The 27,633-nt window shown below is 38.9% G+C and overlaps 4 protein-coding genes and 1 pseudogene across 4 annotated transcripts; all 5 read left to right on the top strand.

Moving 5' to 3' along the window:
- The first annotated feature begins 647 nt into the window (after window positions 1-647).
- LOC133991111 (tripartite motif-containing protein 16-like) lies at window positions 648-2,779 on the top strand. The gene has a single exon (XM_062429581.1). The coding sequence runs from the start codon at window positions 728-730 to the stop codon at window positions 2,405-2,407; it is 1,680 nt and encodes a 559-aa protein (XP_062285565.1). The 5' UTR covers window positions 648-727; the 3' UTR covers window positions 2,408-2,779.
- Window positions 2,780-6,533: 3,754 nt separating this feature from the next.
- Window positions 6,534-8,664, top strand: LOC133991135 (tripartite motif-containing protein 16-like). The gene has a single exon (XM_062429607.1). The coding sequence runs from the start codon at window positions 6,597-6,599 to the stop codon at window positions 8,271-8,273; it is 1,677 nt and encodes a 558-aa protein (XP_062285591.1). The 5' UTR covers window positions 6,534-6,596; the 3' UTR covers window positions 8,274-8,664.
- A 3,668-nt stretch (window positions 8,665-12,332) lies between these two features.
- On the top strand, window positions 12,333-14,741 carry LOC133991106 (tripartite motif-containing protein 16-like). Its single transcript, XM_062429578.1, has one exon. The coding sequence runs from the start codon at window positions 12,384-12,386 to the stop codon at window positions 14,076-14,078; it is 1,695 nt and encodes a 564-aa protein (XP_062285562.1). The 5' UTR covers window positions 12,333-12,383; the 3' UTR covers window positions 14,079-14,741.
- A 4,207-nt stretch (window positions 14,742-18,948) lies between these two features.
- Window positions 18,949-27,152, top strand: LOC133990125 (uncharacterized). The gene is made up of 2 exons (XM_062428301.1): window positions 18,949-20,630; window positions 24,617-27,152. Exons 1-2 carry the CDS (start codon window positions 18,949-18,951, stop codon window positions 26,340-26,342), a joined length of 3,408 nt encoding a protein of 1,135 aa, XP_062284285.1. The 3' UTR covers window positions 26,343-27,152.
- Window positions 24,572-27,633, top strand: part of LOC133991108 (tripartite motif-containing protein 16-like) — a 445,082-nt pseudogene continuing 442,020 nt past the window's right edge.

Genomic DNA, 27,633 nt, shown 5'->3' with positions numbered 1-27,633 from the left:
TATATAATTGCAGGCAAATAAATGAATATATAATGTCTCATTTACAGTAAAAAGTTTATAGTAGAAAGATGCTTTAAAAATAATAATTAAACCATCATCCAGTAATAAAAAATTCTGCTTATCTGCTTTTTGGGGACAAAACAATGTGTTGGTGACACATAAAATATACAGTAACATTTCTAATAAGTGTTCATAACACATATTTAAGTAAATCACAGTTAATGCATGATGATTTAATGCAGGATGTTCCATGAATTCCTGTTGTTCACTATTAACAAATGATCAAGTAACTATAGATTATATATACATATCACTGTAGACAATAGATTCATTAATGTTAATTCTTTAGATCACTCTCAAATTCCCAACATTACTTTGCCACCAGAAAGCAGGTGAGCAGTGTTTTTAAATAAGATATGAGCTTCATTGTATAAAAAGGGTTAAACACTCAGTATCTCTCTCAGACCGCTCCTCTTCCTGGAATGAATCAACGCTTGATAACTCCTCCCTCTTCTTCCTGCTCTCAAACACAACAAGCTCTGATTGGTCCACATATTTCCTTGTTCCCTCCCCTTCAGATCTACAGTTTGAAGATGGGTGTAACCAACATGTGGTGAGCTGCCAGCCTACATTTACTGAAGCAGCACATGCTGTTTAGATCTGATGTCAAACTAGTTTCACTTCTCAGTAAGTGAAACTCAGACAGTCATTGTTACTGAGAGGTGAAATGGCGCAGCAAGGAGCTCAGCTGGACGGAGCTAAATTCTGCTGTTCCATCTGTTTGGATCTACTGAAGGATCCTGTGACTATTCCCTGTGGACACAGCTACTGCATGAGCTGTATTAACAACTTCTGGGATGAAGAGGATAAGAAGGAAATCTACAGCTGTCCTCAGTGCAGACAGACCTTCACACCGAGGCCTGTCCTGGTAAAAAGTACCATGTTAGCAGATATAGTGGAGGAGCTGAAGAAGACTGGACTCCAAGCTGCTGCTGCTGATCTCTGCTATGCTGGACCTGAAGATGTGGCCTGTGATGTCTGCACTGAGAGGAAGCTGAAAGCCTTCAAGTCCTGTCTTCAGTGTCTGATCTCTTACTGTGAGAATCACCTCCAGCTTCACTTTAATGTAGCTCCACTGAAGAAACACAAGCTGGTCGACCCCTCCAAGAAGCTCCAGGAGAACATCTGCTCTCGTCATGATGAGGTGATGAAGATGTTCTGTCGTACTGATCAGCAGATAATCTGTTATCTCTGCTCTGTGGATGAACATAAAGGCCACGACACAGTCACAGCTGCAGCAGAAAGGACTGAGAGGCAGAGAGAGCTCAAGGTGAGTCGACTAAACATCCAGCAGAGAATCCAGGACAGAGAGAAAGATGTGAAGCTGCTTCAACAGGAGGTGGAGGCCGTCAGTCTCTCTGCTGATAAAGCAGTGGAGGACAGTGAGAAGATCTTCACTGAACTGATCCGTCTCCTCCAGAAAAGAAGCTCTGATGTGAAGCAGCAGATCAGATCCCAGCAGGAAACTGAAGTGAGTCGAGTCAAAGAGCTTCAGGAGAAGCTGCAGCAGGAGATCACTGAGCTGAAGAGGAAAGACGCTGAACTGAAGCAGCTCTCACACACAGAGGATCACAACCAGTTTCTACACAACTACCCCTCAGTGTCACAACTCAGTGAACCTACAGACTCATCCAGCATCAATATCCGTCCTCTGAGATACTTTGAGGATGTGACAGCAGCTGTGTCAGAGCTCAGAGATAAACTACAGGACATCCTGAAGGAGGAATGGACAAACATCTCACTGACAGTGACTGAAGTGGACGTTTTACACTCAGATTCAAAATCAGAGCCCAAGACCAGAGCTGGGTTCTTGAGATATTCACATGAAATCACTCTGGATCCAAACACAGCACACACACAGGTGTTATTATCTGATGGGAACAGAAAAGCAGAACTAACAAGACAACAACAGTCTTATTCTAGTCATCCAGACAGATTCTTTGTAAAATTTCAGGTCCTGAGTAGAGAGAGTCTGACTGGACGTTGTTACTGGGAGGTGGAGTGGAGCGGGACAGGAGTTCGTATAGCAGTCGCATACAATAATATCAGCAGAGCAGGAAGGTCAAATGAATGTGGATTTGGACTCAATGACAAATCTTGGGCTTTATATTGGTACAATAACAGTTATGAATTCTGGTTCAACAACATCTCAACTCCCGTCTCAGGTCCTGGTTCCTCCAGACTAGGAGTGTACCTGGATCACAGAGCAGGTATTCTGTCCTTCTACAGCGTCTCTGAAACCATGACTCTCCTCCACAGAGTCCAGACCACATTCACTCAGCCTCTCTATGCTGGACTTAGACTTTTTAATTATGGAGACACAGCTGAGTTGTGTAAACTCAAATAGTCAGAAGTCATTTGAGGGACAGTCAGTTATTGTGTCTCTGTCATTGTTGCTGAGAGCTCTTTGCTGAGGTGTTTCTGTGCTGCACAGAGATCAGCTGTCAATCAAGTTTGATGGACAACTTTAACATCTTCTCATCTGTTGTTATGTTATGTAAATATTTGAGTTTCTTTATGTGATGCTCTTTCTTGCTTGTGTGTTTCAGCAGAGAGGCTATCACTGCTCATCATGATTTTCTTCATATATATAAACACAAACTTGCATTTCTCAACATGGAAACTGAAACTTTGTGCTCTTGTTTCTTTTCCATCTCATCGGTCTTAACAGAGAAAAATCAGACCTTCCTTTATCAAACATATTTTGCTCTCATGACTTTGTAAATCAGTAAATAAATGTATTGTTGCATTTACATTCATAGTTATGCATTTTTTTATCATGATAATAATCAATAAGTAGATCATTTATTAAGTTCTTGTACATAGCTGACATTCTGTGATTGATTGGCTGGTTGAAATGAATCTGAACATGAAATCATTGAACAAGAGTCATTTAACAGACTTTACTGATTGGATGTGTGAACAAACTGAAGCTTTACACAATAAATAAAGTATAATAATTCAATATTTTCTTCTGTCTTCATTTCAGGATTTCATTCAAAGCTTGAGGAGAAAATAAGTGAAACTAATATGAGATTTTATTTGAGGCAGTTTTTCCTCCTGAAACACCACAAAGTACAAAGTTCATGTTTGTCAGTCAGTCTCTGAACTTTCAGGTTAATCATTAAAACAGCTTCATCACAGAGAAATGAGCAGAGCTTTCTATCACTTGTTGCTTTTAACTAACTGAGATTTTATTTGTAAATTCAGTCAATAAAGAGGATTTCTAACACAGACCTAAAAAACTGGAGAAAAGGTTTTAAGCAATAAATTTGGTCAAGTTTGGATGTGAAGATGTTTTGTTCAGTCATGATGAAGGTAAAACAACAGCATGTTATTGTGAATTTAAGGTCATTTCTTTTATATTTACATTAATTTTCAGTATTTAGCGTCTTTTAACTCACATTTAAAACAGTTTTTAGTGTTTCTGACAGCTGTGATTGATTTATTGAACCATCACAGTTAAAGTTTCTCCACCTTTTCTAGTACAGATGTAATTTACAATCATTTTATCATAATGTGAACACACACATATGAAAACCTGCATTCAGTCTAATCAGAATAAACATCAGAAGAACTTAAAATGTTTATTCTAGTTTTAATCCATTAATAGTTTATAATAAATATTTGGTGAAGATTCATGTTGCTTCTAAGTTTTCTCAGTTGTCACTCAAACTCAGTCTTAAAGAAAACTATAATATTTAACATTAACAACAGCAAATGAAACATATTTAAACTCTATCAGGCCCAGTCATGAAATTATTAAATTATAAACTGAATAAAAACATTCTTTTCATCTGGTTTCAAGTAGAGAGGTTTACTATCTTATCTCTATTTTTACTTTATGGCAACATTTCGAAAAACAAGCTAAGATAACCACCGTCTTCGGGAGTGAAGGAACATGTCACTTTAGAATTTATACACACACACACACACACACACACACACACACACACACACACACACACACACACACACACACACACACACACACACACACACACATACACACAGTAGTTCTTAGTAGATGAATTCATTGGTTTTGGCTCCAAACATGAGATTTGATGACAGCGACTCTGCAAGAATAGAAATAGTAATTCATGATTCATCCACACAACGGTAGAGCGCTGCATGACTTCAAAGAGCCATAAATGACACAAATCTGTTGTCAACAAATCAGCAAAATGACGTCATTATCAAACTAATCATCTGCTCAATATATAAGATATTAAGAAGTCATATCTATTGGGATTCATATGAGCCTGAGTGTTTTATATCATTATCTACTGATGTCATCTATGAGGGGGGAAAACCTCAGCTTTAGTTACGATGCCAAATATTTTTATTGGCCCATGAACCACTATTTGGCTACCAATGCTTAAGACTGCATGTTGGGTTAAAGTCTCGAAATGCACAGCTGATAAACTGTAGTATGTCCTACTAATTGCTGCTGTAAAATATATTAATATAAGAAGAGAGTTGTTGTATTTTCTTGTGTTTTATTGAGTATCAGTGTCTCTGGTGTAGCTTCAGATTTTTAGTCCTGTTTCAACTTTGATTTGAATCTCATTTAGACTCTTTCCTTCATGTTTGCTGCATTGACCCGCTTTCTCTTCATGGATCAATAAAGTTCATTTTATCGTATCTTATCTTAGATCTGACTGAGTATCAGCCGTGCTGTGAGTGCTGTGTGTTTATGTCGGGCTAAGTGTCGTCTGATCTGTGTTGTAAAGACGTGTTGGGACGGATCAGACGAGCTGAACCTGTTTCCTCAGATGCCGGACTGTCAGGAGGTTCATGGCTTGGATGGCTGCCTTTAAATGAAAGCTGACTAAAGTAGTTTGCTGAGTGTCTTTTTATCTGTGAACCTGAATCTGTTACAGCTACAGGAAGTTTCTGTGAAGCTTTATGTGAATGCCAAGATGAACAAATGTCGTTAAACAAAAATCAACCAGCTCTGCAGCAACAGACTGTTGTATAGGCTGATATTTATTCTGATGTCACTGTGATTAATGGAATAAATACTTGTGTGATCCTGCAATGATCATGAACAATGGAGAAGTTCTGAGTTGGAAATGTATTCCACTGTTAAGCATTAAAATAAATAAATAAATAAAAATAAATATTTGTATAGCCCCACTAAAAACAAATATTAGAAAAAGCTTTGCGTAGCATATGAACCCGGCGGGGAATTCTGGTCCTCTGAAATGATGCCAACGAGGAAGTAACTTAAAACTGCATTCTATAAAAAGGCCACCAGGGGGCGACCGTTTTGGTGTCAAAAGGACTTCCGTCTCTATACAAGTCAATGGAGAATTCACCAACTTCTCACTTGATTTCTAACCTCAGTAAACGTTTTCAAAATATGTTTATGGTCTCAATCGCTAGTTTAAAGCCTTCTTCAATGCAGTATGATGTTCATTTGGGACATTTTGGCCTCCCTGATTTTATATTTGACGATAAAGCAGGGTATGCATTAGGGCGTGGCTACGTCGTGATTGACAGGTTGATTGGTTCACAGGTTCAGGAGGGCGCCTCATGCTCCTCCTGATGCCCATATAAGTAGAATCCCTGTTTTTATTTTTCCCGGCATGCACCTGAAATTTTCAAGATGGCGCTGCTGAGATCCGATACTATTGGCCTCCAAGCAGCAGTCCACAAACCAATGGGTGACGTCACGGATGTTACGTCCATTATATATACAGTCTATGATATGAACAAAAGAAAATAAAAGGCAAAATGAGAAGCAACAAGAAATAACATCACTCAGAGACCAAGTACACAGTTATAAAATGACTAAATGAAACAAATATATAATTGCAGGCAAATATATGAATATAAAATGTCTCATTTACAGTAACACTGTTGAAAAGATTCAGTAAGAAGCAGTAACAACAATAATTAAAAAAATCCTCCAGTAATGAAAGTTTCTGTTTATCTGCTTTTTGGGGACAAATAAATGTAGTGGTGACACATAAAATATACAGTAACATTTCTAATAAGGGATCATAACACATATTTAAGTAAATCACAGTTAATGCATGATGATTTAATGCAGGATGTTCCATGAATTCCTGTTGTTCACTATTAACAAATGATCAAGTAACTATAGATTATATATACATATCACTGTAGACAACAGATATTCATTAATGTTATTCTATAGATTATTCCCAACATTACTTTGCCACCAGAAAGCAGGTGAGCAGTGTTTTAAAATAAGATATGAGCTTCATTGTATAAAAAGGGTTAAACACTCAGTATCTCTCTCAGACCGCTCCTCTTCCTGGAATGAATCAACGCTTGATAACTCCTCCCTCTTCTTCCTGCTCTCAAACACAACACGCTCTGATTGGTCCACATATTTCCTTGTTCCCTCCCCTTCAGATCTACAGTTTGAAGATGGGTGTAACCAACATGTGGTGAGCTGCCAGCCTACATTTACTGCAGCAGCACATGCTGTTTAGATCAGATATCAAACTAGTTTCACTTCTCAGGAAGTGAAACTCAGACAGTCATTGTTACTGAGAGGTGAAATGGCGCAGCAAGGAGCTCAGCTGGACGGAGCTAAATTCTGCTGTTCGATCTGTTTGGATCTACTGAAGGATCCGGTGACTATTCCCTGTGGACACAGCTACTGCATGAGCTGTATTAACAACTTCTGGGATGAAGAGGATAAGAAGGGAATCTACAGCTGCCCTCAGTGCAGACAGACCTTCACACCGAGGCCTGTCCTGGTAAAAAACACCATGTTTGCAGATTTATTGGAGGAGCTGAAGAAGACTGGACTCGAAGCTGCTGCTGCTGATCTCTGCTATGCTGGACCTGAAGATGTGGCCTGTGATGTCTGCACTGGGAGGAAGTTGAAAGCTTTCAAGTCCTGTTTGACTTGTCCAGCATCTTACTGTGAGAATCACCTCCAACTTCACTTTAATGTAGCTCCACTGAAAAAACACAAGCTAGTCGACCCCTCCAAGACTCTCCAGGAGAACATCTGCTCTCGTCATGATGAGGTGATGAAGATGTTCTGCCGTACTGATCAGCAGATAATCTGTTATCTCTGCTCTGTGGATGAACATAAAGACCACGACACAGTCTCAGCTGCAGCAGAAAGGACTGAGAGGCAGAGAGAGCTCGAGGTGAGTCGACTAAATATCCAAAAGAGAATCCAGGACAGAGAGAAAGATGTGAAGCTGCTTCAACAGGAGGTGGAGGCCGTCAGTCGCTCTGCTGATAAAGCAGTGGAGGACAGTGAGAAGATCTTCACTGAGCTGATCCGTCTCCTCCAGAAAAGAAGCTCTGATGTGAAGCAGCAGATCAGATCCCAGCAGGAAACTGAAGTGAGTCGAGTCAAAGAGCTTCAGGAGAAGCTGCAGCAGGAGATCACTGAGCTGAAGAGGAAAGACGCTGAACTGAAGCAGCTCTCACACACAGAGGATCACAACCAGTTTCTACACAACTACCCCTCAGTGTCACAACTCAGTGAACCTACAGACTCATCCAGCATCGATATCCGTCCTCTGAGATACTTTGAGGATGTGACAGCAGCTGTGTCAGAGCTCAGAGATAAACTACAGGACATCATGAAGGAGGAATGTACAAACATCTCACTGACAGTGACTGAAGTGGACGTTTTACTGTCAGATTCAAAATCAGAGCCCAAAACTAGAGCTGGGTTCTTAAGATATTCACATGAAATCACTCTGGATCCAAACACAGCACACACACTGGTGTTATTATCTGATGGGAACAGAAAAGCAAAACTAACAAATCAACAACAGTCTTATTCTAGTCATCCAGACAGATTCACTGGATGTTATCAGGTCCTGAGTAGAGAGAGTCTGACTGGACGTTGTTACTGGGAGGTGGAGTGGAGCGGGACAGGAGTTCGTGTAGCAGTCGCATACAAGAATATCAGCAGAGCAGGAGGCTTAAATGAATGTCAATTTGGAAGCAATGACAAATCTTGGGCTTTAAATTGTTACAGTAACAGTTATACATTCCGGTTCAACAACATCTCAACTACCGTCTCAGGTCCTGGTTCCTCCAGACTAGGAGTGTACCTGGATCACAGAGCAGGTATTCTGTCCTTCTACAGCGTCTCTGAAACCATGACTCTCCTCCACAGAGTCCAGACCACATTCACTCAGCCTCTCTATGCTGGAGTTAGGCTTAATGTTGGAAACACAGCTGAGTTGTGTAAACTCAAATAGTCAGAAGTCATTTGAGGGACAGTCAGTTATTTTGTCTCTGTCATTGTTGCTGAGAGCTCTTTGCTGAGGTGTTTCTGTGCTGCACAGAGATCAGCTGTCAATCAAGTTTGATGGACAACCTTAACATCTTCTCATCTGTTGTTATGTTATGTAAATATTTGAGTTTCTTTATGTGATGCTCTTTCTTGCTTGTGTGTTTCAGCAGAGAGGCTATCACTGCTCATCATGATTTTCTTCATATATATAAACACAAACTTGCATTTCTCAACATGGAAACTGAAACTTTGTGCTCTTGTTTCTTTTCCATCTCATCGGTCTTAACAGAGAAAAATCAGACCTTCCTTTATCAAACATATTTTGTTCTCATGACTTTGTGAATCAGTAAAGAAATGTATTGTTGCATTTACATTCATGGTTATGCATGTTGTCCAATATCACACACAAATCAGGTGTTATTAAGTGTTATAAAACTATAATTATCATGATAATAATCAATAAGTAGATCATTTATTAAGTTCTTGTACATAGCTGACATTCTGTGATTGATTGTCTGGTTGAAATGAATCTGAACATGAAATCATTGAACAAGAGTCATTTAACAGACTTTACTGATTGGATGTGTGAACAAACTGAAGCTTTACACAATAAATAAAGTATAATAATTCAATATTTTCTTCTGTCTTCATTTCAGGATTTCATTCAAAGCTTGTGGAGAAAATGTGAAACTAATATGAGATTTTATTTGAGGCAGTTTTTCCTCCTGAAACACCACAAAGTGCAAAGTTCATGTTTGTCAGTCAGTCTCTGAACTTTCAGCTTTAATCATTAAAACAGCTTCATCACAGAGAAATGAGCAGAGCTTTCTATCACTTGTTGCTTTTAACTAACTGAGATTTTATTTGTACATTCAGTCAATAAAGAGGATTTCTAACATAGACCTAAAAAAACTGGGAAAATAGTTTTAAAAATAAAATTTAGTCAAGTTTGGATGTGAAGATGTTTTGTTCAGTCATGATGAAGGTAAAACAACAGCATGTTATTGTGAATTTGACCTAATTTCTTTCATGTTTACATTAATTTTCAGTATTTAGCTTCTTTTAACTTACATTTAAAACCATTTTTAGTGTTTCTGACAGCTGTGATTGATTTATTGAACCATCACAGTTAAAGTTTCTCCACCTTTTCTAGTACAGATGTAATTTACAATCATTTTATCATAATGTGAACACACACATATGAAAAACTGCATTCAGTCTAATCAGAATAAACATCAGAAGAACTTGAAATGTTTATTCTAGTTTTAAACCATTAATAGTTTATAATAAATATTTGGTGAAGATTCATGTTGCTTCTAAGTTTTCTTAGTTGTCACTCAAACTCAGTCTTAAAGAAAACTATAATATTTAACATTAACAACAAGAAATGAAACATATTTAAACTCTATTAGGCCCAGTCATGAAATTATTAAATTATAAACTAAATAAAAACATTCTTTTCATCTGGTTTCAAGTAGAGAGGTTTACTATCTTATCGCTATTTTTACTTTATGGCAACATTTCGAAAAACAAGCTAAGATAACCACCGTCTTCGGGAGTGAAGGAACATGTCACTTTAGACTTTAGACACACACTGACACACACACACTCACACACAGACACACACACACACACACACACTCACACACATACACACACACACACACACACAATAGTTGTTAGTAGATGAATTCATTGGTTTTGGCTCCAAACATGAGATTTGATGACAGTGACTCTGCAAGAATAGAAATAGGAATTCATGATTCATCCACACAACGGTAGAGCGCTTCATGACTTCAAAGAGCCATAAATGACACAAATCTGTTGTCCACAAATCAGCAAAATGACGTCATTATCAAACTAATCATCTGCTCGATATATAAGATATTAAGAAGTCATATCTATTGGGATTCATATGAGCCTGAGTGTTTACATCATTATCTACTGATGTCATCTATGAGGGGGGAAAACCTCAGCTTTAGTTACTATGCCAAATATGTTCATTAGGCGGCCACATTTGGCCCATGAACCACTATTTGGCTACCAATGCCTAAGACTGCATGTTGGGTTAAAGTCTCAAAATGCACAGCTGATAAACTGTAATATGTCCTACTAATTACTGCTGTAAAATATATTAATATAAGAAGAGAATTGTTGTATTTTCTGGTGTTTTATTGAGTATCAGTGTCTCTGGTGTAGCTTCAGATTTTTAGTCCTGTTTCAACTTTGATTTGAATCTCATTTAGACTCTTTCCTTCATGTCTGCTGCATTGACCCGCTTTCTCTTCATGGATCAATAAAGTTCATTTTATCGTATCTTATCTTAGATCTGACTGAGTATCAGCCGTGCTGTGAGTGCTGTGTGTTTATGTCGGGCTAAGTGACGTCTGATCTGTGTTGTAAAGACGTGTTGGGACGGATCAGACGAGCTGAACCTGTTTCCTCAGATGCCGGACTGTCAGGAGGTTCAGGGCTTGGATGGCTGCCTTTAAATGAAAGCTGACTAAAGTAGTTTTCTGACTGTCTTTTTATCTGTGAACCTGAATCTGTTACAGCTACAGGAAGTTTCTGTGAAGCTTTATGTGAATGCCAAGATGAACAAATGTCTTTAAACAAAAATCAACCAGCTCTGCAGCAACAGACTGTTGTATAGGCTGATATTTATTCTGATGTCACTGTGATTAATGGAATAAATTGCCATGCACCGACCAGGTGGACTCAAATGCAGAGACACAGGGACAAAGCGTTCTCAGTAGTCGTTTAATCAGTCCAAAGTCAAACACCGGGAAACCCAAAATACAGGGCAGAGGTACAAAATCGCTTAGGCAGAACTCAGGGTCCAAACGGAAAAACTGGTCGACAATACAAAGACAAGAATGCTGGAACTCCGACAGGAAACTTACGTGTAACTGACAAGACAATCTGGCACAGAAAGGAAAGAGCACACCACATATATACCCTGTAGACCAACAAGGCACAGGTGTAACACATTAGGGGAAGGGAGGCAAACAGGAGGGGAGGAAGCTAGACAAGACAAGGGAAACACACCAAAATAAAACAGGAAGCAGACAAGACAAAAACCAAACCTACAAAATACACCCCAACACAACCGGGCCCTGACATAAATACTGCTGTGATCCTGCAATGATCATGAACAATGGAGAAGTGCTGAGTTGGAAATGTATTCCACTGTTAAGCATTAAAATAAATAAATAACAAATGTTACAAAAAGTTTCAGGTAGCATGTGAATACAAGAAAATAAAAGGCAAAATGAGAAGCAACAAGAAATAACATCACTCAGAGACCAAATACACAGTTATAAAATGACTAAATGAAACAAATATATAATTGCAGGCAAATAAATGAATATATAATGTCTCATTTACAGTAACACTGTAGAAAGATGCTGTAAAAATAATAATTAAACCATCATCCAGTAATAAAAGTTTCTGCTTATCTGCTTTTTGGGGACAAATAAATGTGTTGGTGACACATAAAATATACAGTAACATTTCTAATAAGGGTTCATAACACATATTTAAGTAAATCACAGTTAATGCATGATGATTTAATGCAGGATGTTCCATGAATTCCTGTTGTTCACTATTAACAAATGATCAAGTAACTATAGATTATATATATATATATATATATATATCACTGTAGACAATAGATTCATTAATGTTAATTCTTTAGATCACTCTCAAATTCCCAACATTACTTTGCCACCAGAAAGCAGGTGAGCAGTGTTTTTAAATAAGATATGATCCTCATTGTATAAAAAGGGTTAAACACTCAGTATCTCTCTCAGACCGCTCCTCTTCCTGGAATGAATCAACGCTTGATAACTCCTCCCTCTTCTTCCTGCTCTCAAACACAACAAGCTCTGATTGGCCCACATATTTCCTTGTTCCCTCCCCTTCAGATCTACAGTTTGAAGATGGGTGTAACCAACATGTGGTGAGCTGCCAGCCTACATTTACTGAAGCAGCACATGCTGTTTAGATCTGATATCAAACTAGTTTCACTTCTCAGTAAGTGAAACTCAGACAGTCATTGTTACTGAGAGCTGAAATGGCGCAGCAAGGAGCTCAGCTGGACGGAGCTAAATTCTGCTGTTCGATCTGTTTGGATCTACTGAAGGATCCGGTGACTATTCCCTGTGGACACAGCTACTGCATGAGCTGTATTAACAACTTCTGGGATGAAGAGGATAAGAAGGGAATCTACAGCTGTCCTCAGTGCAGACAGACCTTCACACCGAGGCCTGTCCTGGTAAAAAACACCATGTTAGCAGATATAGTGGAGGAGCTGAAGAAGATTGGACTCCAAGCTGCTGCTGCTGATCTCTGCTATGCTGGACCTGAAGATGTGGCCTGTGATGTCTGCACTGGGAGGAAGCTGAAAGCCTTCAAGTCCTGTCTGGTGTGCCTCGTCTCATATTGCGAAAAGCACCTCCAGCCTCATTACGAATCAACAAAATTTAAAAAACACAAGCTGGTCGACCCCTCAGAGAAGCTCCAGGAGAACATCTGCTCTCGTCATGATGAGGTGATGAAGATATTCTGCCGTACAGATAAGAAGTGTATCTGTTATCTGTGCACTATGGAGGATCATAAAGGCCACGACACAGTCACAGCTGCAGCAGAAATAGCTGAGAGGCAGAGAGAGCTCGAGGTGAGTCGACTAAACATCCAGCAGAGAATCCAGGACAGAGAGAAAGATGTGAAGCTGCTTCAACAGGAGGTGGAGGCCGTCAGTCTCTCTGCTGATAAAGCAGTGGAGGACAGTGAGAAGATCGTCACTGAGCTGATCCGTCTCCTCCAGAAAAGAAGCTCTGATGTGAAGCAGCAGATCAGATCCCAGCAGGAAACTGAAGTGAGTCGAGTCAAAGAGCTTCAGGAGAAGCTGCAGCAGGAGATCACTGAGCTGAAGAGGAAAGACGCTGAACTGAAGCAGCTCTCACACACAGAGGATCACAACCAGTTTCTACACAACTACCCCTCAGTGTCACAACTCAGTGAACCTACAGACTCATCCAGCATCGATATCCGTCCTCTGAGATACTTTGAGGATGTGACAGCAGCTGTGTCAGAGCTCAGAGATAAACTACAGGACATCCTGAAGGAGGAATGGACAAACATCTCACTGACAGTCACTGAAGTGGACGTTTTACTGTCAGATTCAAAATCAGAGCCCAAGACCAGAGCTGAGTTCTTGAGATATTCACATGAAATCACTCTGGACCCAAACACAGCACACAAAAAGCTGTTATTATCTGAGGGGAACAGAAAAGTAGAATATACGAGTCAAAAACAGTCTTATTCTAGTCATCCAGACAGATTCACTGATAAGGATCAGGTCCTGAGTAGACAAAGTCTGACTGGACGTTGTTACTGGGAGGTGGAGTGGAGCGGGACAACAGTTTGTGTAGCAGTCGCATACAAGAATATCAGCAGAGCAGGAAACTCAAATGAATGTGGATTTGGACACAATGACAAATCTTGGGCTTTATATTGGTACAATAACATTTATAAATTCTGGTTCAACAACATCTCAACTCCCGTCTCAGGTCCTGGTTCCTCCAGAGTCGGAGTGTACCTGGATCACAGAGCAGGTATTCTGTCCTTCTACAGCGTCTCTGAAACCATGACTCTCCTCCACAGAGTCCAGACCACATTCACTCAGCCTCTCTATGCTGGAGTTAGGCATTATAGTATATTATATAGTAATTATGGAAACACAGCTGAGTTGTGTAAACTCAAATAGTCAGAAGTCATTTGAGGGACAGTCAGTTATTGTGTCTCTGTCATTGTTGCTGAGAGCTCTTTGCTGAGGTGTTTCTGTGCTGCACAGAGATCAGCTGTCAATCAAGTTCAATGGACAACTTCAACATCTTCTCATCTGTTGTTATGTTACGTAAATATTTGAGTTTCTTTATGTGATGCTCTTTCTTGCTTGTGTGTTTCAGCAGAGAGGCTATCACTGCTCATCATGATTTTCTTCATATATATAAACACAAACTTGCATTTCTCAACATGGAAACTGAAACTTTGTGCTCTTGTTTCTTTTCCATCTCATCGGTCTTAACAGAGAAAAATCAGACCTTCCTTTATCAAACATATTTTGCTCTCATGACTTTGTAAATCAGTAAAGAAATGTATTGTTGCATTTACATTCATAGTTATGCATGTTGTCCAATATCACAAATCAGGTGTTATTAAGTGTTATAAAACTATAATTATCATGATAATAATCAATAAGTAGATCATTTATTAAGTTCTTGTACATAGCTGACATTCTGTGATTGATTGTCTGGTTGAAATGAATCTGAACATGAAATCATTGAACAAGAGTCATTTAACAGACTTTACTGATTGGATGTGTGAACAAACTGAAGCTTTACACAATAAATAAAGTATAATAATTCAATATTTTCTTCTGTCTTCATTTCAGGATCTCATTCAAAGCTTGTGGAGAAAATGTGAAACTAATATGAGATTTTATTTGAGGCAGTTTTTCCTCCTGAAACACCACAAAGTGCAAAGTTCATGTTTGTCAGTCAGTCTCTGAACTTTCAGGTTAATCATTAAAACAGCTTCATCACAGAGAAATGAGCAGAGCTTTCTATCACTTGTTGCTTTTAACTAACTGAGATTTTATTTGTACATTCAGTCAATAAAGAGGATTTCTAACACAGACCTAAAAAAACTTGAAAATAGTTTTAAAAATAAAATTTGGTCAAGTTTGGATGTGAAGATGTTTTGTTCAGTCATGATGAAGGTAAAACAACAGCATGTTATTGTGAATTTGACCTAATTAGGGCCCAAGCACTACAGTGCGCAGGCCCTATTGTAATCGTAGTGATTATTATTATTCGTCCGACTAAACAAACGGCTTTTTTACAGCCTAAACGTGCCCCAAAACTCACAAAAATTTGCGCGCACATCAGACCCGGCGAAAAATTTGATATTCTATGGTTTGCCAAAATGTCCATCGCAAAATGACTCAATAGCGCCCCCTAACGAATATAAAAATGTGAAAAATTGACGTAGACAAACGAAATTTGGTATATATATGTATCATGTCCAGACGCACAAAAAAGTCTATGGGGCCCATGACGTCACTCCAACAGGAAGTCGGCCATTTTGAAAAATATGTGCGATTTTGGTGTTTTCCACGCCTCGTATTTTAACGAACTTGTCCTAGGGATTTTATCCGACCGACTTCAAATTGACACAGAAACATCTTGAGACATTGGAAATGAAAAGTTATCAAAAGCTTTTTGATTAGGGATTCGGTTTGGGCGTGGCGGTGCCGACAATTTCCTTCGCCATTTGATCCTTCGCCAAAAAGCAGGAAGCCCTTATAACTCCTACATACATCGTCCAATCTACACCAAATTAATCACGCATATAGAAGGTATCGCCCTGAACATGTCTATGCATCAATACTGTGTTAGCTCCATAGCGCCACCTACTGGATACTCGTGCCATTTCGGCGATTTCCAAGCCCCTTACTTTTACGAACTTGTCCTAGGGATTTTATCCGACTGACTTCAAATTCACTCAGAAACATCTTGAGACATTGGAGATGAAAAGTTATCAAAAACTTTCCGATTAGGGATTCGGTTTGGGCGTGGCGGTGCGGACAATTTCCTTCGCCATTTGATCCTTCGCCAAAAAGCAGGAAGTCCTTATAACTCCTACATACATCGTCCAATCTACACCAAATTAATCACGCATGTAGAGGGTACCGCTCTGAACACAGCTATGCATCAATACTGTGTTAGCTCCATAGTGCCACCTACTGGATACAATAGCGCACCCTAGAAAATCCCCAAAAAATTGAGCCCCTCAACTCAGATTGACATAGATAAACGAAATTCGGTACACATATGTATCATCTAAAGACGCACAAAAAAGTCTCTTGGACCCATACCCTCACTCCAACAGGAAGTCGGCCATTTTGAAAAATATGTGCGATTTTGGCGCTTTCCACGCCTTGTATTTGAACGAACTCCTCCTAGAGATTTTATCTGACCGACTTCAAATTCACTCAGAAACATCTTCAGACATTGGAGATGAAAAGTTATCAAAATCTTTTTGATTACTGGTTTGGTTGCTTCGTGGTGATGTGAGGAATTTTGATGTTTCGCCATTAAACAGGAACTGCTGGCCAAATGGCGGCACTGCACCCGGTAGAAGATTAAGGAAATTGAGCCCCTCCCTCTAGATTGACGTAGATGAACAAAATTTGGTATATATATGTATTGTGTAAAGACGCACTAAAAAGTCTCTTGGACCCATATCCTCGCTCCAACAGGAAGTTGGCCATTTTGAATCGGATTTGCGATTTTGGCGCTGTTTGTTTCCATTTCAATTAGAAGATGCGTCGCGCCAAGTCTCGCTCATTAGTGGCGTGGCGAGGGAGCTTGGGCCCGGTCATCGCTGCTCGCAGCTTTAATTTCTTTTATATTTACATCCATTTTCAGTATTTATCTTCTTGTAACTTACATTTAAAACAGTTTTTAGTGTTTCTGACAGCTGTGATTGATTTATTGAACCATCACAGTTAAAGTTTCTCCACCTTTTCTAGTACAGATGTAATTTACAATCATTTTTATCATAATGTGAACACACACATATGAAAAACTGCATTCAGTCTAATCAGAATAAACTTCAGAAGAACTTGAAATGTTTATTCTAGTTTTAAACCATTAATAGTTTATAATAAATATTTGGTGAAGATTCATGTTGCTTCTAAGTTTTCTCAGTTGTCACTCAAACTCAGTCTGAAAGAAAAACTATAATATTTAACATTAACAACAACAAATGAAACATATTTAAACTCTATCAGGCCCAGTCATGAAATCATTAAATTATAAACTGAATAAAAACATTCTTTTCATCTGGTTTCAAGTAGAGAGGTTTACTATCTTATCGCTATTTTTACTTTATGGCAACATTTCGAAAAACAAGCTAAGATAACCATCGTCTTTGGGAGTGAAGGAACATGTCACTTTAGACTTTAGACACACTCACACACACACTCACACACAGACACACACACACACACACACACACACACACACACACACACGCACACACACACACACACACACACACACACACAGAATAGTTGTTAGTAGATGAATTCATTGGTTTTGGCTCCAAACATGAGATTTGATGACAGTGACTCTGCAAGAATAGAAATAGTAATTCATGATTCATCCACACAACGGTAGAGCGCTTCATGACTTCAAAGAGCCATAAATGACACAAATCTGTTGTCCACAAATCAGCAAAATGACGTCATTATCAAACTAATCATCTGCTGGATATATAAGATATTAAGAAGTCATATCTATTGGGATTCATATGAGCCTGAGTGTTTACATCATTATCTACTGATGTCATCTATGAGGGGGGAAAACCTCAGCTTTAGTTACGATGCCAAATATTTTTATAGAAGGGAAAGAGCACATCACATATATACCCAGTAGACTAACAAGGCACAGGTGTAACACATTAGGGGAAGGGAGGCAAACAGGAGGGGAGGAAGCTAGACAAGACAAGGGAAACACACCAAAATAAAACAGGAAGTAGACAAGACCAAAACCAAACCTACAAAATACACCCCAACACAACCGGGCCCTGACATAAATACTGCTGTGATCCTGCAATGATTATGAACAATGGAGAAGTGCTGAGTTGGAAATGTATTCCACTGTTAAGCATTAACATAAATAAATAAAAATAAAAATGTGTATAGCACCATTCAAAACAAATGTTACAAAAAGTTTCACGTAGCATATGAATACAAGAAAATAAAAGGCAAAATGAGAAGCAACAAGAAATAACATCACTCAGAGACCAAGTACACAGTTATAAAATTACTAAATGAAACAAATATATAATTGCAGGCAAATAAATGAATGTAAAATGTCCCATTTACAGTAAAAAGTTTATAGTAGAAAGATGCTTTAAAAATAATAATTAAACCATGATCCAGTAATAAAAAATTCTGCTTATCTGCTTTTTGGGGACAAATACATGTAGTGGTGACACATAAAATATACAGTAACATTTCTAATAAGGGTTCATAACACATATTTAAATAAATCACAGTTAATGCATGATGATTTAATGCAGGATGTTCCATGAATTCCTGTTGTTCACTATTACCAAATGATCAAGTAAATATAGATTATATATACATATCACTGTAGACAATAGATTCATTAATGTTAATTCTTTAGATAACTCTCAAATTCCCAACATTACTTTGCCACCAGAAAGCAGGTGAGCAGTGTTTTAAAATAAGATATGAGCTTCATTGTATAAAAAGGGTTAAACACTCAGTATCTCTCTCAGACCGCTCCTCTTCCTGGAATGAATCAACGCTTGATAACTCCTCCCTCTTCTTCCTGCTCTCAAACACAACAAGCTCTGATTGGTCCACATATTTCCTTGTTCCCTCCCCTTCAGATCTACAGTTTGAAGATGGGTGTAACCAACATGTGGTGAGCTGCCAGCCTACATTTACTGAAGCAGCACATGCTGTTTAGATCAGATATCAAACTAGTTTCACTTCTCAGTAAGTGAAACTCAGACAGTCATTGTTACTGAGAGGTGAAATGGCGCAGCAAGGAGCTCAGCTGGACGGAGCAAAATTCTGCTGTTCCATCTGTTTGGATCTATTGAAGGATCCGGTGACTATTCCCTGTGGACACAGCTACTGCATGAGCTGTATTAACAACTTCTGGGATGAAGAGGATAAGAAGGAAATCTACAGCTGTCCTCAGTGCAGACAGACCTTCACACCGAGGCCTGTCCTGGTAAAAAACACCATGTTTGCAGATTTATTGGAGGAGCTGAAGAAGACTGGACTCCAAGCTGCTGCTGCTGGTCTCTGCTATGCTGGACCTGAAGATGTGGCCTGTGATGTCTGCACTGGGAGGAAGCTGAAAGCCTTCAAGTCCTGTTTGACATGTCTGATGTCTTACTGTGAGAATCACCTCCAGTCTCACTTTGAATCTACCAAATTAAAGAAACACAAACTGGTCGACCCCTCAGAGAAGCTCCAGGAGAACATCTGCTCTCGTCATGATGAGGTGATGAAGATGTTCTGTCGTACTGATCAGCAGATTATCTGTTATCTCTGCTCTGTGGATGAACATAAAGGCCACGACACAGTCACAGCTGCAGCAGAAAGGACTGAGAGGCAGAGAGAGCTCGAGGTGAGTCGACTAAACATCCAGCAGAGAATCCAGGACAGAGAGAAAGATGTGAAGCTGCTTCAACAGGAGGTGGAGGCCGTCAGTCTCTCTGCTGATAAAGCAGTGGAGGACAGTGAGAAGATCTTCACTGAGCTGATCCGTCTCCTCCAGAAAAGAAGCTCTGATGTGAAGCAGCAGATCAGATCCCAGCAGGAAACTGAAGTGAGTCGAGTCAAAGAGCTTCAGGAGAAGCTGCAGCAGGAGATCACTGAGCTGAAGAGGAAAGACGCTGAACTGAAGCAGCTCTCACACACAAAGGATCACAACCAGTTTCTACACAACTACCCCTCAGTGTCACAACTCAGTGAACCTACAGACTCATCCAGCATCAATATCCGTCCTCTGAGATACTTTGAGGATGTGACAGCAGCTGTGTCAGAGCTCAGAGATAAACTGCAGGACATCCTGAAGGAGGAATGGACAAACATCTCACTGACAGTGACTGAAGTGGACGTTTTACTGTCAGAATCAAAATCAGAGCCCAAGACCAGAGCTGAGTTCTTGAGATATTCACATGAAATCACTCTGGATCCAAACACAGCAAACACACAGGTGTTATTATCTGATGGGAACAGAAAAGCAGAACTAACATATCAACAACAGTCTTATTCTAGTCATCCAGACAGATTCACTTATTGGTATCAGGTCCTGAGTAGAGAGAGTCTGACTGGACGTTGTTACTGGGAGGTGGAGTGGAGCGGGACAGGAGTTCGTGTAGCAGTCGCATACAAGAATATCAGCAGAGCAGGAAGTTCAAATGAATGTCTATTTGGACGCAATGCCAAATCTTGGGCTTTAAATTATTTCAATAACATTTATGAATTCATGTTCAACAACATCTCAACTCCCGTCTCAGGTCCTGGTTCCTCCAGACTAGGAGTGTACCTGGATCACAGAGCAGGTATTCTGTCCTTCTACAGCGTCTCTGAAACCATGACTCTCCTCCACAGAGTCCAGACCACATTCATTCAGCCTCTCTATGCTGGAGTTAGGCTTTATAGTAATTATGGAGACACAGCTGAGTTGTGTAAACTCAAATAGTCAGAAGTCATTTGAGGGACAGTCAGTTATTGTGTCTCTGTCATTGTTGCTGAGAGCTCTTTGCTGAGGTGTTTCTGTGCTGCACAGAGATCAGATGTCAATCAAGTTTGATGGACAACTTTAACATCTTCTCATCTGTTGTTATGTTATGTAAATATTTGAGTTTCTTTATGTGATGCTCTTTCTTGGTTGTGTGTTTCAGCAGAGAGGCTATCACTGCTCATCATGATTTTCTTCATATATATAAACACAAACTTGCATTTCTCAACATGGAAACTGAAACTTTGTGCTCTTGTTTCTTTTCCATCTCATCGGTCTTAACAGAGAAAAATCAGACCTTCCTTTATCAAACATATTTTGCTCTCATGACTTTGTGAATCAGTAAAGAAATGTATTGTTGCATTTACATTCATAGTTATGCATGTTGTCCAATATCACACACAAATCAGGTGTTATTAAGTGTTATAAAACTATAATTATCATGATAATAATCAATAAGTAGATCATTTATTAAGTTCTTGTACATAGCTGACATTCTGTGATTGATTGTCTGGTTGAAATGAATCTGAACATGAAATCATTGAACAAGAGTCATTTAACAGACTTTACTGATTGGATGTGTGAACAAACTGAAGCTTTACACAATAAATAAAGTTTAATAATTCAATATTTTCTTCTGTCTTCATTTCAGGATCTCATTCAAAGCTTGTGGAGAAAATGTGAAACTAATATGAGATGTTTTGTTCAGTCATGATGAAGGTAAAACAACAGCATGTTATTGTGAATTTGACGTAATTTCTTTTATATTTACATTAATTTTCAGTATTTATCTTCTTGTAACTAACATTTAAAACAGTTTTTAGTGTTTCTGACAGCTGTGATTGATTTATTGAACCATCACAGTTAAAGTTTCTCCACCTTTTCTAGTACAGATGTAATTTACAATCATTTTATCATAATGTGAACACACACATATGAAAAACTGCATTCAGTCTAATCAGAATAAACATCAGAAGAAGTTGAAATGTTTATTCTAGTTTTAAACCATTAATAGTTTATAATAAATGTTTGGTGAAGATTCATGTTGCTTCTAAGTTTTCTTAGTTGTCACTCAAACTCAGTCTTAAAGAAAACTATAATATTTAACATTAACAACAAGAAATGAAACATATTTAAACTCTATTAGGCCCAGTCATGAAATTATTAAATTATAAACTAAATAAAAACATTCTTTTCATCTGGTTTCAAGTAGAGAGGTTTACTATCTTATCGCTATTTTTACTTTATGGCAACATTTCGAAAAACAAGCTAAGATAACCACCGTCTTCGGGAGTGAACGAACATGTCACTTTAGACTTTAGACACACACTCACACACACCCACTCACACTCACACACACACACACACACACACACACACACACACACACACACACACACACACACACACACACACACACACACACACACACACACACACACACACACACACACACACAGAATAGTTGTTAGTAGATGAATTCATTGGTTTTGGCTCCAAACATGAGATTTGATGACAGTGACTCTGCAAGAATAGAAATAGTAATTCATGATCCATCCACACAACGGTAGAGCGCTTCATGACTTCAAAGAGCCATAAATGACACAAATCTGTTGTCCACAAATCAGCAAAATGACGTCATTATCAAACTAATCATCTGCTGTATATATAAGATATTAAGAAGTCATATCTATTGGGATTCATATGAGCCTGAGTGTTTTACATCATTATCTACTGATGTCATCTATGAGGGGGGGAAACCTCAGCTTTAGTTACGATGCCAAATATTTTTATTAGGCGGCCACATTTGGCCCATGATCCACTATTTGGCTACCAATGCCTAAGACTGCATGATGGGTTAAAGTCTCAAAATGCACAGCTGATAAACTGTAGTATGTCCTAGAAATTGCTGCTGTAAAATATATTAATATAAGAAGAGAATTGTTGTATTTTCTGGTGTTTTATTGAGTATCAGTGTCTCTGGTGCAGCTTCAGATTTTTTAGTCCTGTTTCAACTTTGATTTGAATCTCATTTAGACTCTTTCCTTCATGTCTGCTGCATTGACCCGCTTTCTCTTCATGGATCAATAAAGTTCATTTTATCGTATCTTATCTTAGATCTGACTGAGTATCAGCCGTGCTGTGAGTGCTGTGTGTTTATGTCGGGCTAAGTGTCGTCTGATCTGTGTTGTAAAGACGTGTTGGGACGGATCAGACGAGCTGAACCTGTTTCCTCAGATGCCGGACTGTCAGGAGGTTCATGGCTTGGATGGCTGCCTTTAAATGAAAGCTGACTAAAGTAGTTTTCTGACTGTCTTTTTATCTGTGAACCTGAATCTGTTACAGCTACAGGAAGTTTCTGTGAAGCTTTATGTGAATGCCAAGATGAACAAATGTCGTTAAACAAAAATCAACCAGCTCTGCAGCAACAGACTGTTGTATAGGCTGATATTTATTCTGATGTCACTGTGATTAATGGAATAAATACTTGTGTGATCCTGCAATGATCATGAACAATGGAGAAGTTCTGAGTTGGAAATGTATTCCACTGTTAAGCATTAAAATAAATAAATAAATAAAAATAAATATTTGTATAGCCCCACTAAAAACAAATATTACAAAAAGCTTTGCGTAGCATATGAACCCGGCGGGGAATTCTGGTCCTCTGAAATGATGCCAACGAGGAAGTAACTTAAAACTGCATTCTATAAAAAGGCCACCAGGGGGCGACCGTTTTGGTGTCAAAAGGACTTCCGTCTCTATACAAGTCAATGGAGAATTCACCAACTTCTCACTTGATTTCTAACCTCAGTAAACGTTTTCAAAATATGTTTATGGTCTCAATCGCTAGTTTAAAGCCTTCTTCAATGCAGTATGATGTTCATTTGGGACATTTTGGCCTCCCTGATTTTATATTTGACGATAAAGCAGGGTATGCATTAGGGCGTGGCTACGTCGTGATTGACAGGTTGATTGGTTCACAGGTTCAGGAGGGCGCCTCATGCTCCTCCTGATGCCCATATAAGTAGAATCCCTGTTTTTATTTTTCCCGGCATGCACCTGAAATTTTCAAGATGGCGCTGCTGAGATCCGATACTATTGGCCTCCAAGCAGCAGTCCACAAACCAATGGGTGACGTCACGGATGTTACGTCCATTATATATACAGTCTATGATATGAACAAAAGAAAATAAAAGGCAAAATGAGAAGCAACAAGAAATAACATCACTCAGAGACCAAGTACACAGTTATAAAATGACTAAATGAAACAAATATATAATTGCAGGCAAATATATGAATATAAAATGTCTCATTTACAGTAACACTGTTGAAAAGATTCAGTAAGAAGCAGTAACAACAATAATTAAAAAAATCCTCCAGTAATGAAAGTTTCTGTTTATCTGCTTTTTGGGGACAAATAAATGTAGTGGTGACACATAAAATATACAGTAACATTTCTAATAAGGGATCATAACACATATTTAAGTAAATCACAGTTAATGCATGATGATTTAATGCAGGATGTTCCATGAATTCTGTTGTTCACTATTAACAAATGATCAAGTAACTATAGATTATATATACATATCACTGTAGACAACAGATATTCATTAATGTTATTCTATAGATTATTCCCAACATTACTTTGCCACCAGAAAGCAGGTGAGCAGTGTTTTAAAATAAGATATGAGCTTCATTGTATAAAAAGGGTTAAACACTCAGTATCTCTCTCAGACCGCTCCTCTTCCTGGAATGAATCAACGCTTGATAACTCCTCCCTCTTCTTCCTGCTCTCAAACACAACACGCTCTGATTGGTCCACATATTTCCTTGTTCCCTCCCCTTCAGATCTACAGTTTGAAGATGGGTGTAACCAACATGTGGTGAGCTGCCAGCCTACATTTACTGCAGCAGCACATGCTGTTTAGATCAGATATCAAACTAGTTTCACTTCTCAGGAAGTGAAACTCAGACAGTCATTGTTACTGAGAGGTGAAATGGCGCAGCAAGGAGCTCAGCTGGACGGAGCTAAATTCTGCTGTTCGATCTGTTTGGATCTACTGAAGGATCCGGTGACTATTCCCTGTGGACACAGCTACTGCATGAGCTGTATTAACAACTTCTGGGATGAAGAGGATAAGAAGGGAATCTACAGCTGCCCTCAGTGCAGACAGACCTTCACACCGAGACCTGTCCTGGTAAAAAACACCATGTTTGCAGATTTATTGGAGGAGCTGAAGAAGACTGGACTCGAAGCTGCTGCTGCTGATCTCTGCTATGCTGGACCTGAAGATGTGGCCTGTGATGTCTGCACTGGGAGGAAGTTGAAAGCTTTCAAGTCCTGTTTGACTTGTCCAGCATCTTACTGTGAGAATCACCTCCAACTTCACTTTAATGTAGCTCCACTGAAAAAACACAAGCTAGTCGACCCCTCCAAGACTCTCCAGGAGAACATCTGCTCTCGTCATGATGAGGTGATGAAGATGTTCTGCCGTACTGATCAGCAGATAATCTGTTATCTCTGCTCTGTGGATGAACATAAAGACCACGACACAGTCTCAGCTGCAGCAGAAAGGACTGAGAGGCAGAGAGAGCTCGAGGTGAGTCGACTAAATATCCAAAAGAGAATCCAGGACAGAGAGAAAGATGTGAAGCTGCTTCAACAGGAGGTGGAGGCCGTCAGTCGCTCTGCTGATAAAGCAGTGGAGGACAGTGAGAAGATCTTCACTGAGCTGATCCGTCTCCTCCAGAAAAGAAGCTCTGATGTGAAGCAGCAGATCAGATCCCAGCAGGAAACTGAAGTGAGTCGAGTCAAAGAGCTTCAGGAGAAGCTGCAGCAGGAGATCACTGAGCTGAAGAGGAAAGACGCTGAACTGAAGCAGCTCTCACACACAGAGGATCACAACCAGTTTCTACACAACTACCCCTCAGTGTCACAACTCAGTGAACCTACAGACTCATCCAGCATCGATATCCGTCCTCTGAGATACTTTGAGGATGTGACAGCAGCTGTGTCAGAGCTCAGAGATAAACTACAGGACATCATGAAGGAGGAATGTACAAACATCTCACTGACAGTGACTGAAGTGGACGTTTTACTGTCAGAATCAAAATCAGAGCCCAAGACCAGAGCTGGGTTCTTAAGATATTCACATGAAATCACTCTGGATCCAAACACAGCACACACAGAGGTGTTATTATCTGATGGGAACAGAAAAGTAACACGAACAAATCAACATCAGTCATATTCTAGTCATCCAGACAGATTCACTGGTCATCGTCAGGTCCTGAGTAGAGAGAGTCTGACTGGACGTAGTTACTGGGAGGTGGACTGGAGCGGGAGAGGAGTTTGTGTAGCAGTCGCATACAAGAATATCAGCAGAGGCTCAAATGAATGTGAATATGGACGCAATGACAAATCTTGGGCTTTATATTGTTTCACTGACAGTTATAAATTCTGGTTCAACAACATCTCAACTCCCGTCTCAGGTCCTGGTTCCTCCAGACTAGGAGTGTACCTGGATCACAGAGCAGGTATTCTGTCCTTCTACAGCGTCTCTGAAACCATGACTCTCCTCCACAGAGTCCAGACCACATTCACTCAGCCTCTCTATGCTGGAGTTAGACCTTTTGATTATGGAAACACAGCTGAGTTTTGTAAACCCAAATAGTCAGAAGTCATTTGAGGGACAGTCAGTTATTGTGTCTCTGTCATTGTTGCTGAGAGCTCTTTGCTGAGGTGTTTCTGTGCTGCACAGAGATCAGCTGTCAATCAAGTTTGATGGACAACTTTAACATCTTCTCATCTGTTGTTATGTTATGTAGATATTTGAGTTTCTTTATGTGATGCTCTTTCTTGCTTGTGTGTTTCAGCAGAGAGGCTATCACTGCTCATCATGATTTTCTTCATATATATAAACACAAACTTGCATTTCTCAACATGGAAACTGAAACTTTGTGCTCTTGTTTCTTTTCCATCTCATCGGTCTTAACAGAGAAAAATCAGACCTTCCTTTATCAAACATATTTTGCTCTCATGACTTTGTGAATCAGTAAAGAAATGTATTGTTGCATTTACATTCATAGTTATGCATGTTGTCCAATATCACACACAAATCAGGTGTTATTAAGTGTTATAAAACAATAATTATCATGATAATAATCAATAAGTAGATCATTTATTCAGTTCTTGTACATAGCTGACATTCTGTGATTGATTGTCTGGTTGAAATGAATCTGAACATGAAATCATTGAACAAGAGTCATTTAACAGACTTTACTGATTGGATGTGTGAACAAACTGAAGCTTTACACAATAAATAAAGTATAATAATTCAATATTTTCTTCTGTCTTCATTTCAGGATCTCATTCAAAGCTTGTGGAGAAAATGTGAAACTAATATGAGATTTTATTTGAGGCAGTTTTTCCTCCTGAAACACCACAAAGTGCAAAGTTCATGTTTGTCAGTCAGTCTCTGAACTTTCAGCTTTAATCATTAAAACAGCTTCATCACAGAGAAATGAGCAGAGCTTTCTATCACTTGTTGCTTTTAACTAACAGAGATTTTATTTGTACATTCAGTCAGTAAAGAAGATTTTTAACATACTGTAGACTTAAAAAAAACTGGGAAAATAGTTTTAAACAATACATTTGGTCAAGTTTGGATGTGAAGATGTTTTGTTCAGTCATGATGAAGGTAAAACAACAGCATGTTATTGTGAATTTGACGTAATTTCTTTTATGTTTACATTAATTTTCAGTGTTTAGCTTCTTGTAACTTACATTTAAAACTGTTTTTTAGTGTTTCTGACAGCTGTGATTGATTTATTGAACCATCACAGTTAAAGTTTCATCCACCTTTTCTAGTACAGATGTAATTTATAATCATTTTATCATACATATCAAACACACACATATGAAAAACTGCATTCATTTTCCTGTGGTTCTGATGCACTGCACCT

The sequence above is a fragment of the Scomber scombrus genome, chromosome 11, assembly GCF_963691925.1.
Source record: "Scomber scombrus chromosome 11, fScoSco1.1, whole genome shotgun sequence".
NCBI classification, from domain to species: Eukaryota; Metazoa; Chordata; class Actinopteri; order Scombriformes; family Scombridae; genus Scomber; species Scomber scombrus.
The sequence above is the reverse complement of the archived record's forward strand: the minus strand, read 5'-3'. Positions and strand labels throughout refer to the sequence as shown.

What these genes read in the sequence shown, in the direction of transcription:
- LOC133991111 (XM_062429581.1), top strand. Translation starts at nt 728, where the DNA reads ATGGCGCAGCAAGGAGCTCAGCTGGACGGAGCTAAATTCTGCTGTTCC.
- LOC133991106 (XM_062429578.1), top strand. Translation starts at nt 12,384, where the DNA reads ATGGCGCAGCAAGGAGCTCAGCTGGACGGAGCTAAATTCTGCTGTTCG.
- LOC133990125 (XM_062428301.1), top strand. Translation starts at nt 18,949, where the DNA reads ATGGCGCAGCAAGGAGCTCAGCTGGACGGAGCAAAATTCTGCTGTTCC. An exon ending in GAGTTGTGTAAACTCAAATA is followed by an intron (nt 20,631 to 24,616) that starts GTCAGAAGTCAT and finishes ATATCAAACTAG; the next exon opens with TTTCACTTCTCAGGAAGTGA.
- LOC133991135 (XM_062429607.1), top strand. Translation starts at nt 6,597, where the DNA reads ATGGCGCAGCAAGGAGCTCAGCTGGACGGAGCTAAATTCTGCTGTTCG.